The 20,920-nt window shown below is 35.3% G+C and overlaps 2 protein-coding genes across 4 annotated transcripts in view; both read right to left on the bottom strand.

Annotated features, from left to right (window-relative positions):
• Window positions 1-1,642, bottom strand: part of LOC130046531 (receptor-type tyrosine-protein phosphatase epsilon-like) — a 34,009-nt gene extending 32,367 nt beyond the window's left edge. The window contains exon 1 of the mRNA XM_056146974.1: window positions 1,532-1,642. Within this exon, the coding sequence (XP_056002949.1) occupies window positions 1,532-1,607 (76 nt within the window). The 5' untranslated portion in view covers window positions 1,608-1,642. The remainder of the gene's footprint in view (window positions 1-1,531) is intronic.
• A 7,502-nt stretch (window positions 1,643-9,144) lies between these two features.
• LOC130049426 (receptor-type tyrosine-protein phosphatase epsilon-like) overlaps window positions 9,145-20,920 on the bottom strand; it is a 31,807-nt gene continuing 20,031 nt past the window's right edge. For all 3 annotated transcript variants that reach the window (XM_056146967.1, XM_056146968.1, XM_056146969.1), the window contains 12 exons: window positions 19,485-19,582; window positions 18,398-18,526; window positions 18,085-18,233; window positions 17,860-17,995; window positions 17,326-17,472; window positions 16,615-16,708; window positions 15,808-15,881; window positions 15,584-15,718; window positions 15,028-15,147; window positions 14,590-14,732; window positions 11,085-11,220; window positions 9,145-9,899 (listed from right to left, as the gene is read on the bottom strand). In XM_056146967.1, the coding sequence (XP_056002942.1) occupies window positions 9,822-9,899; window positions 11,085-11,220; window positions 14,590-14,732; window positions 15,028-15,147; window positions 15,584-15,718; window positions 15,808-15,881; window positions 16,615-16,708; window positions 17,326-17,472; window positions 17,860-17,995; window positions 18,085-18,233; window positions 18,398-18,526; window positions 19,485-19,582 (1,439 nt within the window). In that variant the 3' untranslated portion in view covers window positions 9,145-9,821. The remainder of the gene's footprint in view (window positions 9,900-11,084; window positions 11,221-14,589; window positions 14,733-15,027; window positions 15,148-15,583; window positions 15,719-15,807; window positions 15,882-16,614; window positions 16,709-17,325; window positions 17,473-17,859; window positions 17,996-18,084; window positions 18,234-18,397; window positions 18,527-19,484; window positions 19,583-20,920) is intronic.

Raw genomic sequence — 20,920 nt, 5'->3', positions numbered from 1 at the left:
ACTATGTTCGAGGGAACCGAGGATTAGAAGTGGACATGCTATTGTGGACTGGGAAATATTTGCAAGAGAGGATTGTCTTTGCGTTTAAAGTAACACAATGAGAGAATTGGTGAACTACGGAAACACGCTTGGATAAATGAAGTAAATTTCACAACAGAGAGGACCATCATGGTAAATCTCCTAGCAGCATGTAACCAGCGCGCTAGACCGCTCGACCATCTAGCCAAGTCATACATATACACACACAGATATATATATATATATATATATATATATATATATATATATATATATATATGTATATATATATATATATATAATATAGAGACGCAATGTCAATAAGTGTGGGGATCCACGATGCGGGACCTGTCACTACATCACGGAAGAATCACACTATAACTATAACGGACGGATATTTAAAGTTAGTGCCAACATGTCGTGCGATAGCAAAAATGTCCCGTTTGTCATTACACGTCCTGCATGCAAAAAAAAATATATTGGGGAAATAATTAATCCGCTTCAAGCTCGCGTGCAGGTCCACAAACAGCATATCCACAACCCGGAATACAGGCAAATTCAACATAAGTGAACATTTAGATGTGTGTGGAAAAAAGAATTTAATATATTTCCATTCTACAAGTTTACAGGTGGAAGTGACATTCAGAGATGTGAGAAGGAAAACATTTCATTAAAGGGAAGGGCAACCCAAAGATTTTTACATGATAAATGATAGGATTAATCATATGATAAATATGTGTCATACTATTCTGTTTATATACGGCCTAGATAAACTTCAGTACTAATTTCAAAACGTTAAAAATTGAAATTCCCGCGATCTATAGAGGCTACCATAATTTGTACATTGTAACTCTTTTGTATTCAAGTCAACAAAAATCAATAATTTTGACGTCACACCGTCTGTTCCAGTTTTGATGAGATTCTAAGATCATCAAAGATGTGTATGTGGTAGCTCTGACGAATAATATGTTGATGCCTTCCTGTCAAGCAGGTAATTGCACTAATGCGAAGGAAAGATGTGAAAAAAGGTTTTCTTTTAAATTTCCCGACACAAACAAGTCATTTGGAAAGAAAAGACTACGTAAACTGTGGATCCATCATTTGCGTAATGACAAATTGAGGTTTGAGACATTTGTATGGAGAAACGTTTACCGTCTGCCTGGTCTGCGACTCGACTGACCGTCCTCTTTTCTCAATTTCTTCTGACGAAAGAACGGGCTCAAATTAATACGGCTCAAAACTTAACTGTTCGTGATTTGTCATCTTTACAGTGCTACCGGCGGGTGATTTAAAATACATGATAGGACACTATTGATTTAATTCTTAAGCAAGGGTTTTTATTGTTAAAGACTGTCATTTACGATATCTATATATAGAAATATATATACATGCTAAAACTTCTCGCCGATTTTAACCACGGCACACACAAGTTGGACCTTTCCATACAAAATGCACCGAGTTGATTAATATCTCACTCATTCTGTGGCAGAAATAAGAAATTAAATTTTCTTACCGTAAGCAAAGGCAATATTCGTTACGTGGACAAGTTCACAGAGACAAAGCAACAACGCCGTGGTCTGGCCAACCATTGCACTGTGTTATTGCACTGCTAATCCGCTATAAAAAATACAATATGATCCAGGAAGGAAATTAGGATCTGATGAGGTTCGCCGTATGAGATAGGGGGACATAAACTCACTTGGAATTCATTCAAGTGGGACCTTTAAATAACAAACACTTAAATTGTCTTTGGTAAATATTACCATGACAATGGATAAAAGATGAATTTTAACACTCATAAATACCGATTTTCAAAAATAGTAGACGTTTATCGCTATATGATTAAATTCTACAACCGCCCTTGGAAAATTGAGAACCATATTCTTGTTAGGAATCATCGATATATTATATCTGTAAAATAAAATGATGGGCAACTAGAGCATAGAAAACACTGATGAAAGTTGCCATGTATGTAAAGCTTGCATTGCAAAGCTATTTTATGATCCTTAAGACGGTTCAAAATGAGATACCGTAAGCAAAGGCAACATTCGTTACGTAAACAAGTTCACAGAGACAAAACAACAACGCCGTGATCTGACCAGCCATTGTGCTGTGTTATTCTACTGCTGGTGCGATACAGATTCACTACGATCCAGGAAGTGGAATGGGGATTGATATAACTCTTCAACAGATAGGGAGATATAAACCTACTTGGAATGCATATAAGTGGGACCTTTAATTGTTTGTGTAAAATAGTTGTGTTGGGTATGAGCTGCAAGTTTCAGTTCGGAGGGCTAGATTGCTCAGTAACGGAACTATTTCATTGACTTAACTTTTATCCACTTGAACAGTTGAAGTAATGTTTATAAACGTATGAATAGAATTAACTTAAAAGGGATTATGATAAAAAAAAATCGCAAACCCTCTGTAAAATGAAATTTAGTTGAAAAGAAGTCTGCTTTATGGAACTGCCTTCCATTGGATCTTTGTGTCGAAGGTTCATTACCTGTCTTAAGAACAAACCTACATGTATCTTTATAAATTTGGTTTTATCTATAATTCGGTAGTTATGTATACAGTCATTTGGGGGAAAAAATCTCAGCACAGGGGCTCGTCACGAATTGACCCTCTTTAATCTGTATTTACACAAGGAAGGAATCCAGAATCCTAAAAATAGTAACTTCAAACTTTTATATTTCAGGAAGGTCAAATCTAACAAACCCTGTCTCGATCGATTGACAAGAGATAATAATTTGTAAAAATACCCAATATATGTTTGCACCGGCAATAAATGTGAAGAACCAATGCATTTCCTGTAGTTTTTGAACCACAGGAACTTTTCCTCAATCGACCAAAATAAAAAGCGCATTCTCATTGGGAAATTCAATTCGCACTTATGCTGTACTATCAGGGTTTTTTATTATCACGGGCGTTGCAGGCACTGGTAAATTTTTCTTTTATTAAAAATTAATCTTCAAAAATGGTATCTGCTCTCAAACATGTGGTATAAAAACTAATTACTTGGTCTGTGTATTGGATACTCAGGTGACCAAGAAGCCCTTTGAGCTCGGGTTTGGTGTACAATTGAATTGACCAATAGGAACGCTTTCTCTATTTTTGGTGATTGAGGAAAAGTTCCTATGGTTCGAAAACAACAGAACATGCTTCTTCATATCCATTGCCGATGCAAACATGAATTAGGTATTTTTACAAACTATGATCTTTCCTCGATCGATCGAGACCGGAATCGTAAGAATCCGTCAGATTTATCGCCCTTAGAATATAAAACAAAATACGAATAAAAATTTAAGTTAGCGATTTTTGTTTTTGGGATTCATCCCTTGAAAAAATATACACTCAAGGAGGTATTCTCGGGGTATTGACATTCCACTCATGTGAAGTTAAAAAAAAACCTGAAATAATTTTTATAGGAATATATATATATATATATATATATATATATATATATATATATATATATATATAAGGACACTCATGGGGGAATTGAGAGTGGCCGTTGTTCGGAAGTGGCCATTGTTTTCAAATGGCCACTAAGACAAGTTTGACTGTAATTATAAATATATAATCGATTTCGCAAACTCCTAATACGTAATATGAGGGTGGAATTACTTTAATTGAGTCCCCTGTTGATGAAAGAAACTATTCAATTATTCATTTGCTAAAGGCGCTCTGAATACATGTGACATATTTAGTCTCTTCCATAGAACATGTTCCACGGAACTATTCATTTATACAAAAGTATCCTTTTCTTAGGTTAAAAAAGATGAGCTCCCATTTCTAAAGTCAATTCAATTGTGTAGAAAGAGATATTAAGGACGAGGGTTGGAAGTCATTTATTCTCTTAAATGAATAAATGACAATTCATGCAAATATTGGAGGTAAGGTTAAAGCAAATGAAAGGCGAAGATAACGAACAGCGATTAATCTCATAACTCCTATAAGCAATACAGAATAGAGAGTTGGGCAAGCACGGACCCCTGAATATACCAGAGGTGGGATCAGATGCCGAGGAGGGGTAAGCATCCCCTGTCGATCGGTCACACCTGCCATGAACCCTATATCTTGATCAGGTAAACGGAGTCATCCGCAGTCAAAATCATTGTGCTAATAACGACCTACGTGTAACAATCGGTATGCATGATACATTGAATATAGACTCAAAATACTTCATCCCAGCAATATTATACGTAAATAATTACATAATAAAACAACTGGGATGAAGTTTTTCACAAATATTCATCGTACATTTTAAAACTTCTCAGCCGCATAACAAAATAGCTACCAGACATAATAAAAACACTCCATAGCAGAAAGGTTCCGATTAAAAAGCAGCAGCTGCCACCAAACCCATGATACATGTACATGTGATTATGAAAAAGAAATAGGGGTGGAGGGGAAGTGGTGGTTTTGTTTAGAAAATCAAGCCGTTAGTTTGTTAAAACTTTTCTCATCCACGTCAAAGTAACGAATTACCAATCTCCTAGCAATCTGATTGGCTAATTGAAAGGGCGTATCATGCCCAGATGCTTGCTAGTCAAAACAAGAGGTGTGGATAACTAACAGATAACCAATACTGATCAATCTCATAACCCCTATAATACCTTTGAAGTGGAAAAACACCAGTGTTTTGTCTAATGGAAATTTCTATTGTGAGGAGTGTCTTGAAGTCCAAGATTTTTGACGAAATTGATAAACACATAGTTAATAGCAGCATTTTTGGAAAGAAAATATTCCTATAAAACAATTTTGTGTACCTATAAATCATATTCAACGTCCATTTAAAAAAATAGCCTTTATGCTTTGACCTTTCCGCAGCCAGTGTTTCATTCAATTGTGTGGTAAAGAATAATGAGGATGAGGGTTTAAAGTCATACAATTTCTTAGAATAATAAAATGACAATTCAAGCAAAGCAGGGAGGTAACGTTCAAGCAAATATGATACATTGATAATACAAGTCTTATTGTTTATAAAAGGACTTTTACACAAATTCTCTATTCATTCGGATTTCAAACATTTTGGTTGAGCATCACTGAAGAGACATTATTTGTTGAAATGCGCATTTGGTGCATTAAAATTGGTACCGTATAAGTTTTACATGAAAGAAAAGAAATAGATTCAGTATATGAAATTTTCTTTACTCAAATTAAATCTAAAGAAGTTAGTTCTGATGAGGATACCGATACTGTACTCAATTATGTTTGTCATGTAGAATCTGGAGAATCCACTTACATCATTTTCAGCAACTTTCACCTGAAATCAAACTGCTAAAGTGTCGCAGGGTCATTATTTTGTTTGGGTCAGTCTTTGAAAAATTATTTATTATTTGAAGAACAGAAGGGAAAACAGGCATCCAGCATAATGAGTGAAAAATATCGTTACACCGATTCATGAACGAGTGAATCAACATGATGTACCCAATATCGACTCTCCTATATAACCATTAAGGTATAAAGCTTCGAGTGTGGATATTGGTTGGTTATTTACATTGTATAGTACACGGGTTAAGCCTGTTCACACAATCACGGATCAGGAACTGGTCGACACTGGATGCAAATTTCTAGTCATCCAGGGGAAACCCGGCGTCGTTGGGTTCTGTGACTTCGTAATGCCGATGTCAACACGGTTTTATCACGATGCAGACATGGACAACGCCGGTTTCCCTACGGATAAGCACGGCAGCTACCAGTACGTCAACTGAAAAAAATTCCAGTCGGTACCGGGGTGATCACGGAGCGTACGGAATATCACGGTTTCTGCCGGTCTACCCACGGTTGTTTCACGGGGATACCCGGATGTCCATGTATTATCCCTGTCCTTCTCCCACGTGTTTATAGTGGCTACCCATGTAGTTACCAGGAACAATCCGTGTATAATCCGTAGACATCCGTGTTCTTCATCAGAAAAGTCTCAAACACGGATGATCCTGGACTTTAGACGTTCACTTCGGTGGCTACATGGATTTCTCGACTGATACACGGAGGTACACTGTAAATACACGGATCAATAGTTAGGATTTTCTCTTGGGACGATTCGGGAAAAAATAGCCCCTTTCACACATTCACAGATGAGACGCCGGATCATCCCGTATTGTTAATCCGTGATGTTTCGTGACAATTCGTCATCACCGTGTACAAACTGTATATCTATCCAGCGTCGTCCGGGACCATCTGGCTTGGTTAAGTAAAACCGGAAAAAAATCAAACATATTTAAATTTTCCCCGGAAGAAAATTATCCGTATTCATCCGTGTAGGTACCGTGTACCTTCGTGTATCAACAAAAAGGTCCGTGTATCATCAAACAAGTCCGTGTAGCCACCGAAGGAACCCTGTAAAGTCAGGGGTCATCTATGTACGAACATTTTCTGCTTAAGAACACAGATGCCCACGGTTTGTACACGGATCGTTTCCGGTCACTACACGGACAGTCATTATAAACACAGGGGAGAAATATCTTATTTCCCCGGGTGGCTAGAAATTTGCATCCGGCGGTGACCAGCTCTCGATTCGTGAACGTCAGAAAAGGGCTTAAACGTGTTTAATTTTTTCTTGGTTTGGCTTACCCAAACCGAATGGTAGCGGACGACACCGGGTGTATATACGGTTTGTACACGGTGATGACGTCACGGACCATCACGGATTGACCATCCGTGATGACCCGGCCTCTCATCCACGATTGTGTGAAAAGGCTTTAGTAAAACATGCGTATTTAATTAGTATTCCGTAAAATATATTGAGTATTTTGAACTCAGAGCACTAGTCATTCAAAGGTAGAGTTGAACTAGAATTATAATCATTACCATCTGTATAATACAAAACGTTCACACCTGTCTTTCACATACTTCAAAAGATAGTTTGTATTCAATTGACTATGTGTGTCAATGTAGTGAATAGATATATTTTAGATAAATTACAACTGTGACAATAGCATTATATCTGATAGGTAATATTGGTAATGGAATCAAACAGAGTTTTGAATGATTTCCAAGTAGAAAATACTAAGATCTCTTCAAAAGAAGGAAAAAAACAACAGAAAATAGAAATAGCATTTTGTGACACACAGGTACATGCAAGTCTGAATAAAGGGCAGATAACTTCAATCGGAGGACATTTTCACGCCAGTTCATAGTGCTAGGAATACAAAGTGAATTTAGTTTAGGTTATACAGTTTTAAATTCGAATAATGCGAATAAGAAATGGGTTCATTTATTGTATTTGGAATAAACCGCATTTCACGATTATCGGGATGTTACTTTCACGCTGTACTTTATACGCTGCATATACACGTGTGAAAACCGAGCAACCAGCATGCAGAAAATTCATATGAATTATATCCATATGTATTAACAATTTAATTCATGAACTCGCTGTCCTTAGCGAAAATATGTCCGCTAGACAAACGCCGCACGACATTTCTCGTCATCGTTGTAGTGTTGGTGATGAACGAAGCATGGCATACTAGATGTCGATAGAACGGTAATTTTATAGGCTTCCATTAGCATTGACAACACTTCAAAATATAGAGGGTGATGACCACAGGTAAACCCCCTACAGTTTGGGGTAGTTCGGATTAGCTGTATACATAACCACAGCCACTTAAACGTGCAGCTGTCTGCATCACGCTGCATTGTAGTGTCCAATATTCCGTGTTTGTGCAAGAGATCTAAATATCATGATGTGATAATGTAAGAGCAATTTAAATACTAATGTGGATATACTATTGACCTCTTTTACAAATATGAACGCGCAATGTGTACAATAATATGTGTGGATTTCACAGTGATGTATGATATGATTATTTATTTCCAATTAAGGACACGTTGAAGGCAAAATATTAGCATGTTGCATAGAAAACAAAATGTTTACAAATGAAAGAGAATGATTGGTAAAACATAGTTAAATAAAAAGTATTGAAATTGGCACTATCATTATTGTAGTACAATTTCGAATTAACGACAGTTTGCCGTCTAAACAATTTTAAAGCATTATATAACCATTATTTTGTTGGTAGGTGCTATAAATTTTATTTAAAGCTGATTTCGAAGATTTAATCTGATGGACATTAAAGAAAAAGAATGGAAGAAATATTATGTTTTACAATTCCGACATTTTGGTAGAAACTAGTTTCCAGCTGTATAAAATTTCAAGGTTTTAAATATAATTTAAGTACCCATTTTGAAAGGATAAACTAAAATATTACCCATAACTTCATCGGAGAAAATTGTAGGGTTAAAAATATTATAATTATAAGTATAGTCCTTTAAAAGACACAAGGACTTCAATGGTTGCCATACACATGGGATATTGGTCTCATATGAATTGACAGGGTTGTACTTCTGACTTGTGGAGGTTGGAACTGAATTCCATTAACAAACACTAAGTCAGTGGTTTACTGGTTGTTGCAGTTTCTCATTTTTAGTAATAAATTCAATTTCGACTTTGTTGAATGAATTTTAATTCATCATGGTGAACAACCAATACTAAAATATCGAAAAGTTTGTTTAATTATGTCTTTCCTTACACCTTTCATCCATATCAAAACCAGATGTCATTATGGAGCTTCGGGCCTTTAATTTTAATCATAATTAGCGTTGGAATAGGGGGGGGTGATCTCCCTTCGCACCAGGAAGCTGAGAGAAACGGCCAACACAGTCAAGATTGAACTATTTTAAAACTCTACTTCTTTTACTGCACGTGCTGTCGCATACAAACTGTATTATCTTGATGACAAACGTTACTACCTCTAACAAATTTGTATAATTCGTGGCCCCTGGATTTGAGGTCCTGGATATGGCTCATACAGCTGGAGGCTGGAGTTTTTGTTTAAAATTCTTCCCGAGTGCTGGACATCAAACTGAGTGTAGGGTAGTGAAATTCTATCACTGATTCTGCGGCTCCATCGGGATCAGGTCCCTGAGCCTTGCTAATTGAATTGTGTGTAAAGTGAAGAAACATTACATCTTTAGATCCTCCTTTACACGTAGCATGATAATGGCAACGTGGTTATAATAATCCTGGGAGTCTCTACCAAAGTCCATAATATTTTATATTTGAAATCCTTGGGTGAAGAATAGGGTCTATGAAAAAATATATTAAAGACTCTGATCTCGTATTTGTAATAGTTCTTTTTATTGGCGAAATACGTATTTGCAAAACAGTATATAATGGTTTTAAAAAATTACCAAATATGGTGGGTCATGACACGAATATTTTGATACATATCATCATATGACGGCGATTTAAATGTTTTGTGAATTAATTGTATCGTTCGATTTGTTTGTTTGTCATCTTTCCTCGGTGGATAAAAGAAAGGAGAGACTGAAACACACATCCTGAGTTTAAATCCACCAGAGTCAAATGTTCATATTCATTGAAATATTGTTTTGTTCAATCCACAATTGAATATTTTGCCATTTTGGCATATAAACGTACTACATATAGCCAGGGGATGCTTACTCCTCCTAGGAATATATCATATATTAATGTGATACTCATTGTGAAATATACATGATCTTGTATATTAAATATTGAACGTACTCTACCCTATCTTCCATAAAAACGTTTCTCTCATTTATCTTCTTACATTCGTTCCTATTTTCTCAATCTCTTTCACATCAACATTTTAAAATATAAAATACATATAACAACGAAATCGTAAAAAACTATAAAATTACAATGGAGGGTGATAAAAACAATCTATTTCTAAACGTTAATATCAAATGACAAATCATCAACGATAACATAAAATGAGAAATTAAAACAACGCAGCACGCCCCGTCCTCCTCTATTGATTGTAGTACACGTTTTCTGATGTAGCCTCGATATAGTCACAAACAGCTCTATACACCAACATATACTCGTCCTGAAAGTTTGATAAAAAACACGAACTAGTAATTGAGAATATCAGTAAGCATTGCGTATATCATAGACTCTAGTCAGCAAATGCTCCCAAGAGCTATGTTAGTGAACATCCGAAATTTTGATAAAATACACGAACTAGTAATTGAGACTGTCAGTAAGCATTGTGTATAACTTCGTACTCCATATGTAAGAATAGTTGCAAGGAATAGTTTAGTGACAACCTCGCAAAAAGGATGGTCACATGGTTTTGTATCAATGTAGCAGGGGTCTAATTATAGATTGTAAGTTGAAACAGAAATTTTGAAGTTTTCAGTGATGGACCATCACTATATCCTTGATAGTGACTCATTAGTACATCCTTAATGTGACTCATTAGTACATACTTAATAGTGACTCATTAGTACATACTTAACAGTAACTCATTAGTTCATACCTAGTAGTGGTCCATCAGTACATATCTAATAGTTGACAATTGGTACATACTTAGTAATGGTTGATTAGCACAGACTTAGTAGTAGTCGATTAGTACATACTTAGTAGTGGTCGATAAGTACATACTTAGTAGCAACCCATCAGTACATGTTTAGTAGCGAGCGATTAATACATACTTAGTAGTTGCCCATTTGTACATACTTAGTAGTGGTACATTAGTACATACATAGTAGTAGTTGGTTAGTACATACTTAGTAGTGGTTCATTAGTACATACTTAGTAGTTGCCCATTAGTACATATTTAGTAGTAACCCTTTAGTACATACTTGAGTAGTTGCCCATTAGTACAAACTTGAGTAGTAGCCCATTAGTACAAACTTGAGTAGTTGCACATTAGTCCATTTTTAATAGTGTTCGATTAGTACATACTAACTTGTAGTCGATTAGTACATACTTAGTAGTTTTTTATTAGTACATACTTGGTAGTATTCGATTAGTACATATTTAGTAGTTGCCCATTAGTACATACTTAGTAGTTTTCGATTAGTACATACTTGGTAGTGTTTGATTAGTACATACTTAGTAGTTGCCCATTAGTACATACTTAGTAGTTGCCCATTAGTATATACTTAGTAGTGTTTGATTAGTACATACTTAGTAGTTTTCGATTAGTACATACTTAGTAGTTTTCGATTAGTACATACTTGGTAGTGTTTGATTAGTACATACTTAGTAGTGGTGGATTAGTACATACTTGAGTAGAACAGAATTCTGGTCTCCTTGTCTGCAGTTGTCGTACAGCTGTAAAGACGTCAATATTGTCATCCATCTTCAGCTGTTGTATCACGTTATACACCGAACAGAAAACACCACACAGTATGGCGCCATTTCTGTAACAATTCAAGAGAAATACATGTAAATGTTGTGATCGATAGAGATTCCCAGATCAGTCGAGTTGGATAGTGTACAACTTAATGCTTTTTGTAAGGTACTACTGTTACAATAATTACAATATACTAGAATCGACGCCAGATTGACCACTCCGATAGCTGTGTAACATTTGTTTTTATTTTTCGGAAAACTACAATACTCGATAAATAATTTGTCCCCACCCCTTTATTGGCTATAATTAGAAAACATAGGAAATTACAAGAATTTCTATACCATTTGACAATAAAATCAAAAAATACATCAACTTCAATCAACAGTTTCGGAAGACGTGTTCAGTAAGACCAAACATCACATTAAATTCGGTTCTTTTGTCAGATTTCGAAAAATTTAAATATGATTGGGGCCTCCGTGGCCGAATGGTTAAAACATCGCGCTCAAAATCACAAAGCCTCTCACCTCTGTCGGCACGGGTTCGAATCCCGCTCGCGCCGGTAAGGGAGAAAGTTTCTCAGTTTACTTTCGGAGGGTCGGGGGTCTCTTCCCAGGTACATTGTATCTGGGTTCTCTCTTCCACCACTAAAAACTGGGCGCCACCATATTAGTGAAAAATTGTTGAGTGTGGCGGAAAACATCAATCAATCAAATATGATAAATCTGATCATATTCTAGTGAATGAAGGACAAAATACAAATAAATGTTTCAATTTTCACAGTTCTACATAACACATTGAACATAGATGATGTTTTTTTATTTTAATGGATTGAATACAAATATCCACTGTACCCAATAAATGATTCTGTAATTAAACGATACAAGTTTTATATCCTCTGCAGTTGATTTTATATTGACGTAAAGTTTCAAATAAATTCTGGTCGTAGCTCTAAACTAGTTTCCCATTTTGACTCATAGTGTTTTGTAGACATCAATAAATCTGGACCTTTTTCTGTTCGTAAGTAGACATCTAATAAATTCTGGTTCACCTAGTGTAGGAATGCCCTTGAGCAGTTCCTTTCCATTACTATTAATTAAGACATCATTTGTCATTTTAATTCTATTAGAAAGTAATCGAGAATTGGAAAACAAATATTCTGTAGGGAATACAACCAGGCCTTATTATTTTTCATGTTTAAGCGGTTGTTATAACAGCAATCTTCCTCATATGTTGTTACACCTTCAGATTCAATATATTGGTATGTCTACACCTTCATATTCAATATATTGATATTTCAGTTATTGATGATAGTGCCCAAGTCCACACCAGCTTGTTATCGCAACAAAAATATAATTCTTGGAACATTTCTTAATTTTCAATAAAACGTCAGATGGAGAACTCATGATACAGGTAAATCCATTGGTATACAAAAGTTGGCTTACAGTTTAATTTACAAATTCGTTCTTTCTTTCTAAACTTCGACAATATTTTTCTAGAGTTTCCTTTTCGTTCTAGCAAGCAAGTTTTTGATAAAAACTTTAAGAAGTTCTTCAACATTGGTATGAGTTACATTAAGCTTTCATAGGATTCCGGGAGAATCATCCATGTGTCTGAAAGATCATAAATGTTTTGCAATGCCTCTTTTTTCTAGAGATTTAAAATGCTGTTACACCTCGTAGCATACAGTACTTGTTTCATGAATACCTAATCACCTAACTATATTTAAACATACAGTAGAAACTGCCTAATCCGACATCTGTGGAATACGCTTTACTGGGTATTCTGATTCTTAGTTTCATTCTCATTCTTATATACTGTTTATTCTACACATCGTGCATATGACAAAAATCGTATCCCATCAGATATCAGCATTCTTCACTGTGGTATTGCATCTTCTGTAGAATGTACCATTAAAGGGTTGTATGGGGTTGCTGCATATTGTACCTTTATATTTTGAATGGATTTTGTATTTTTCATTTTATAAAATGATATTCTCATATGATTCATTCTTTATGAGTAAGTAATTAAATTTCCAATAACCTTTTCTTTTGTTGAATTTCGTAAATGTAATATGAGGATTATTTATTGAATGATGTGGCCTGTACCCAAGATTAATTCCAGCTTTATTACAATGCCATTAATCCATTAGATATTGAAAAATGCAGTCTATCTTTTTAGTATGGTTAGTTTTCAATTAAGGATATATTTTTCTCGCTTTAAATTTCAAGTTCGGAGGATCAGTCAAACCATGGATATCTTCCATATTGATAAAACATATATTACCTTTTTTTACTATCAAAGTTACAATTGTTCAGATTTATGCATTGAACAAGATTAAAATCGCAGTTCATAACGACGTCACCTTCAAAGTGGAAAATATTTGAAACTAAGCGATAGAAATTTGGATTATCCATGTTTGGACCGTATATATTTTCACTTATGAGCTAACATACTTATTGAGCACTTTAAATTCAAGTACACGCAGATTACCTTCCTGATCAGTGTGTTCTGCTAAAACTATGTATTCAAAGTCATCATTTAATACCATTGCAATACCACAAACATGGGTCAGGGGATATATAGGTACTTTATCCCCAGAAAGACCTAATTTATTTGTGATCATTCATTGTATAATGCATATCATGTAGGAAATAGATTAATCTTTGATTAATATAGTGTTTTTAATTAATAAAATTTAGTACATTCCTCCTTTTATCTAACTCTCCAAGATCCCTGTACTTCAGGAATACAAACTCGTTTGAAAGTATATAGTTCAAATTGATTTTTAAAAATATCTACATTTCCAATGATTTTGCCAATGATATCTTTACAAATTGTAATGATAGCCATTTCCTCGTGAATACATGCAGTTGTAAACGATACCAACGTCATCGATTAAGTCAAACCTCATGTGCTTCTTGTCGCACTGTCCGCAGAAAAATCCTTGGAAGTACCACTCAGCGGGTATTGTGTGGTGATAGTTTAATAGATAGATTAGGTGCGAGTTTTCAACAGCCACATCAAGTGTTTTATTTACCGGTACATCGCGACAGTCCTTAACTAAAACCTAGATAATGTTCAACGTATAATTTAGCGTAGAATTCCTTGTAGAAAAAGTTCTATTCAATTATCTATTTTATTTTAGTTATTTTTGGATCACGATACCGGTGTTGTTACTATTTATAACTTTACACTGTTCACTGCCCACCGTTAATGTGGTGCCGTTCAAAACAAGACACATTTCATTAGATATACATTATCACAAACATTGAACCCACAATGTTTAGGTATTAGGTTCGACGCGGCCATACTAGGGGGATATGACCTCCCGATCACGACATAAATGCTGTAACCACTAAGCTACCGCGACTAGTAGTAGCATAATATATCATTTACATTGTCCGAGAGAGAGAGAGAGAGAATTTTATTTTCTTACTTGCTGACGACAGTGATTGGGTATTCTGTAGAGAGATTCTGAGCAAATGACACTAAGTTTCGGAGAAACGAAGTGTCACGAGGAGTTCCGGAAGACTGCACTGGTCCTTGTGGTTCTACTATTGTTATAAGCTGAGGAGTCTCCTAAAATGAATAAAGATCTGATATGTCTACAAGAAATGTAAGTATGTGTAACTACAGCAATCATTGTCTGGTTTCTAGCCTTAATATCCGTACAGCACGACAACAATTCAACACAGCAGCTGCAGTAATAATAAAACTGGCCCGCATTTAATGAAAAATATCACGTTTTGTCTCGCACGAAAACGTCCAAACATTAAAGGGAAATATCAGGATCGTTTTTCCTTGACCATGTTTGGAGGTATTCTAAGAGGCAACTATGGTCTGTAACAGATGCGTATACAAACGTCTCACTCACCTCATCTCTTGAAATCTGTGCTGTGGTGATCTTAACATCTGTGCTTTTTTCAGACTGATGACGCACCTCAAAAGGCGCCAAGGATTTAGTCGAACCTGCATCTGGAAACCATGCTTTTGACTGAAGCAAAGATAAAAACACTTAATATGAAGATCACTGATGTATATGAATATCCATGAAACTACTGTTTCACCTGGCTAGCTTACATTCTATTCAAAATACGTTAACGATATACGGAAATATTCAGCTAGATACAAGTCCTGTATGCAATGATGTTAAGTGGAAACGGTGAATATAACGTACGCTGATTAATCTCATAAATCTTTTTACAAGAATACAAAACTGAGAGTAGAACAAACATGGACTCCGGGATATATCATGTATTTTTCTATAAATAGCATTTGACTTTAAATGAAACAAACCTAACAAAGATACAAGCGACAATCAAGAAATTGAAGTATTCACCATTACCCGACATACTAATCAATTTCTTGAAAGTGATTTCAAAAAACGGGTATCCATATTGCATGTCGATTATTCTAATACAAATACAAACCGATTTTATTTCACGTAACGGATCCATGCAGATCACGGTATTGGATTCATGGTCATTGAGCAGACGAAGAAAGTCCACAGCGCCCTCTGCTGATTGATAATTCGTCACTATGAAGGTCCTATCATCTGTGTATGACTGGAGAATAAATAAGGCACAGTTGCACTTTAGATACTTTGGGGGTATAGCATTGTAATGTTAATATTTCTTGTCTGAATCGTACTCACAGGGACATGGATGGCATTGATGAAGTTTCCACGTTTTGCAACCGATGATGTTAGATATAAGCTGTACTTGTCAACTAAATTGATTAGAAAAATACTAATTGTTATAAACATTTCTCTATGCTAAACTCTGTATTACATCTTCATCAAAATTTAACGTTAGAATAAGGTATCGTATTTACAAAAAATCTGCATTTCTCAATAGCAGTCTACCTAAGCATTTTGTAATACTTCATACAAAAATTGCCTGCAAATAATAATGTTAAATTGCTGTAGTACTTCGGCATTGATATAACATCTCGCGTGATCAAGAAGCAAACTACAAACCAATGGAACTTGTAATATTGGAACATTTGATAATATGTAGAAAATAATTTGTAGTCTTTATATCAATAACTCATCATCTGCATAATTCTCATCTAAGTTTTACTTCTCTCAATAAGGAAACCAAATTTATAGAGAGAACTTAAATAGACACGGCCTGTTGTCTGATATTATCATGAATTATCATCATAAAATAGTGTTTAGATGAAACTAGACTAAAGTCATATCAATCCAAAGCTCTGAATTATCATCATCACGCACATCTAATGTGGGTTATGCAATTTCAAACTTATTGATCATACTGTAGTGGTGCCTTACCACAATTGCAGCTGAATACTACAAAAATAAAATTTTCCAACACAACAATGATCCTAATATATACGATCCAAATTGATACCCTTAATATGTGAGTCGTTCTCCATAGTTAGAACGAGGAGGTATGATATCGTATTTTCTGAAAATAAAAAGTAAAATCATAATACTCACGTGGTAATAAATCATATCCGTTTTTGTTCGAATTGTGTTGGCTAGCAATTTTATAATCTGTTGGCGTGTACATTGGTCGTATTTTCATCAAGAGCTGAAAAACAAAATAAGATTTCAATATTTCATTCCTGAAGTACGTACAAAATATAACTGTACGACCATATTTTATACAAAAAACCCTTCTGTCGACAATGCCAGGCTTCATCAGTGTAATGATAGGAAATTAGAAAAGTATTTCAGAGCTAGGGGGATGACTGGTTGTTATGTATTGTTGAACACAAAAAATATATTTTTGTCACAAAAGCACGATATACATTGGCGCTGCTCATTTGTAATTGTGGTGTCACAAACTACGTCATTACAGTCGAATATGTTCAATATGCTACAAAAAGTGCAATTCATGACCAGTCCGGGGCATTGTACATGAAAAATAACATAATTACTGTAGCATGTAAAATCCTTTCTATTGAATTTTCTGTCGTAAAACAAATCGGGGAGATTGTGTTCTTTCCAATTAATAATGTCAGAACAATTCCGGGCAACAAACGGAAGCATTTGTGGCCAGATGACAGAAACTGGAGCACATCTAGTGGTCCCAAAATTTTACATTGGCCATGAGCTTGTATTTCTACAGTGTTCTATTATTTTCAACACACACAAATCAACCAGCTTAAACTAGTTTAATACAAATTCAAGTGAATCCAAACGCACCTCAAACTCCTTCCTAATTGTCGTCTGGTTGGCTGGCTGGTCTCCCGCCAAATTTTCTGCCTTCTGCATGAACTGATTAAGACTCTGGGTGTCAACAGCAGATTTAAAATATTCGTTCAGAGCAAGAAACACCGTCATGTATTGTTCCTGAAATGGGAAATCGACTGATTAGCAAAATCGAATACATGATAAGATGGAAGGATTAAATTATTTTTCTTGATCATTTCTATCAGGTTTTTTGTTATTACATATTTCAGATTTCAAACATTTCGGTTGAGCATCACTGAAGAGACATTATTTGTCGAAATGCGCATCTGGTGCATTAAAATTGGTACCTGTATAAGTTTTACATGTATATGATATATCACCCCATATTTTCATTTTGATAAAAGGAATAATTCTTAATTCAAACCATGTACTTCTCCACAAATATTTCAAACTCGCATTTACTATTCATAATATTCATAAATATTCATATTGAAAGATAATATACATCAATGATTACGGCGTATAAGAAAACTAAGGTTGAATTACATAGGTTTGGACCATGTTCATTCGATTTGCCCTCATTGTCTTCACGTATTCCGCTATATTGACTTTGCCCGTCGCCTTCCCGGCTTTATACAAAGCATCCAGGGCGATATATGTCCCAGTCCGCCCTATTCCGGCACTGAAAAATACCAAGTCCATATAAAATGCACAAAGTTTTCAATTCATTTCACCTCATATCCTTTATCAAACTTGAAGCAACTTTTTTACCTGCAATGTACAACAATCGGTGCTTTATTTTGATTGGGTTTTGTCCTCGTCACGTGGTCATGGAAAACAACCAAACAGAGCGGATCTGGAGTCCCGTGATCCGGCCAGGAGGTGTAGTGATATTGTGTGACAACGCGGGACTTTTTGAGCTGAAAATACAGAACAATGTTAACAAGTGTATAGATGTATGGGAATATAGATTGATATAGATATTTGTTTTGAATTATTCGACAAGATGATTTCATTTTATTGCTTGGTTTTCTATTATTTCGCCCATGCAAACTGTATCTATTTAAGAAACAGTCTATATTACCTCTTTGTGTGAAACGGAGAGTTTTCTGATGACGTAAAACGCATATTTTTTCTCTTCCACAGATTTGACCACAAGTTGTCCAAAAGCTCTGGCTTTCATTTCTTCTGGCCAGTACTGTGTACACTTTATCTGTAAATAGCATTCATTTCATCAATATTAATTTTAAATTAGAATACTTTAAATATGTCTATAGTTAATGAACAAAAATACTTTTAAACTTCTACTTGTTCAAGCTGAAGATGTATTTCTACGCTCAAAGGTATTCAATGTCAGCATTTTATTGATCCTGTTTTACCACTCGTAATATCAATCGTGTAGAAATAGGTTTTCATGCAAACATTATAACTGACACGATATTGAACTTTCCTTAATAACATAATATCATTAGTCAATTACCATATCATGGTGGTAATAGTAAATTCTGTTACTTGGATATTAATTTGATTCAGTGGGGAAAAATCACAGTAAAATCATCTTTAAATGACCATAATGACCGTTACAAAACAATAGTAATAAACTGAATAAAATGTCCAAGCATCAATTTGTTCGAAATGACTCCTAAAAACCTTGAAGTTACATATGTCAAACTGTCACACACATATAAGATAACTTGCTCTCTATTTTTATCACACAAGGTTTTTTTAATATTCTGATCTTCAACCCCATCTTTACAAAGTTTCGTTTTCATTTTCTTTTTCACATTTCGACTGATTCCGTTTTTGAGATTAAAGTTTTACTGTGTTTATCTTATTCATTTCTGCACCTTATTCCAGTTGATCATTAACACATAATTAATTTGAAGTGAAGGATTTAGATGAGAATAACGGTTATAACCCCCAACCACAGGGTAGGACAATTTCGAATAAAGGAACGTGCTGTGTTTTTAAACATATTGACGGGTGAAATCCCAGATTACGGCCTGGAAAAGTACCTTCTAATGTTGAAATTCATCCCTTTAAACATTCTATGGATCCGACCCTAGATTATATCTCTGAAAGTACATTGGGTTATGTACCTCCACGTATACTATAGCTTTTCTCAATTCCAATATTTAATCCCTGAGAGGTTCTTTACTGTAAAGATTTACCTTGACTCCCTCTTTAAGATTTGTCAACATCACAATCTGACTAACATTGTCCTGCCATATCACCGCCCAGAAATCCACCAGGGTGTTTTGTTTAGGTCCTGGAAGATATTGAGATATAAAAAAAAACACTTTGCAAATTGATGTATCCAAATCCATAAGACAAATATAGCATTTGAAAGGAATTGTGTATCCTGCCTACATATTTGATTACCACTTTAACTTTCTCTACAGTCCAGACGCTTGAGATTTCATTTTCGTGTTGATTTTAGCCGAGTTGCGTAGCAAGTCCCGGCTTTTAAATAAGCAAAGGAGAGGCATCCAGTCGAGCAGGCGGGTGGGCTTGCGGCGTCCACAATTACCTTGTCCGGTCTCTAACTTTCCTACTCTTTTATGCAACTTTGTGAGACTTACATAACATAATTCCATTCAAAAGAGGACGGTTCCTATTTACCTTGAGGTCAAAAGGTCAAAGGTCAAGGTAACATGATCACTAAATGCCATATATTTGAGCCTGTCCGTTCTCTAACTTTCATACTACTAGCGGCAAACAAGAAAGGTTACCACTTATTTTCACGTCAAAAGGTCAAAGGTCAAGGTCACTTTGTCACTAAATACCATATATTTAGCCTGTTGGGTCTCTAACTTTCATATTACTTGGTGCATCTTTGTCAGACTTCCATATTTTGATCTCCTATAAAAGAGGAAGGTTCCCATTCATTTTTAGGTTAAAAAGTCAAATGTCAAGGTCTCTTCTTCACTATATACTGTAGATTTGAGCTTGCCTCTATCTGTTATACATGTACTTGCTGGAGCATGTTTATCGGACTTCAAAGATTCATATTGCTTTTGAAATCCAAAGACCAAAGGTCATTATCAAACTAAATACCTATTGCGGCTATTCAAAGCTTCATTCTTATAAACTTTATTAAATACGTGCGTTTGGTTTTACTTCATGAATGTAAGCGGGTATAATTTACCAAACTGCAACTCGGCCATACGCATCTTTGATGCGTTTTAGCGATTTTTAATTTCTCTTACATTCCGTGATCAAGACAGTACATTGATTCCAGTGGTTTTGCATGGAATCAAGACTTTCAAATTGACTCGATTGGATCGCATCATTGACGATAAACATCTAGAACGCGTCCGAATAACTAGGTTCGAATCCGTCTTTAATCTACGGTCAGCAGCTAACTAAACACAGCAGTATACTTGATATACATTTCAGAAACTTTTCGTACTAACAATGTCAGACTGTATTCTTATCTTTATTAACATATGAAATCAGCTGAAATACAGTGTAAATCATAAATCTACAAGTGTAGGATGTCCGGGTAGCGCTAATGCTTATCATTTCTACGACCTCAGTTCGATCTCCGTGATCGGCAGGCATTGTATGTGAAAAGGTATGGTAGTCACAGGCTCAGACAAGTGGG

Source organism: Ostrea edulis, chromosome 8 (genome assembly GCF_947568905.1).
Source record: "Ostrea edulis chromosome 8, xbOstEdul1.1, whole genome shotgun sequence".
NCBI classification, from domain to species: Eukaryota; Metazoa; Mollusca; class Bivalvia; order Ostreida; family Ostreidae; genus Ostrea; species Ostrea edulis.
The sequence above is the reverse complement of the archived record's forward strand: the minus strand, read 5'-3'. Positions and strand labels throughout refer to the sequence as shown.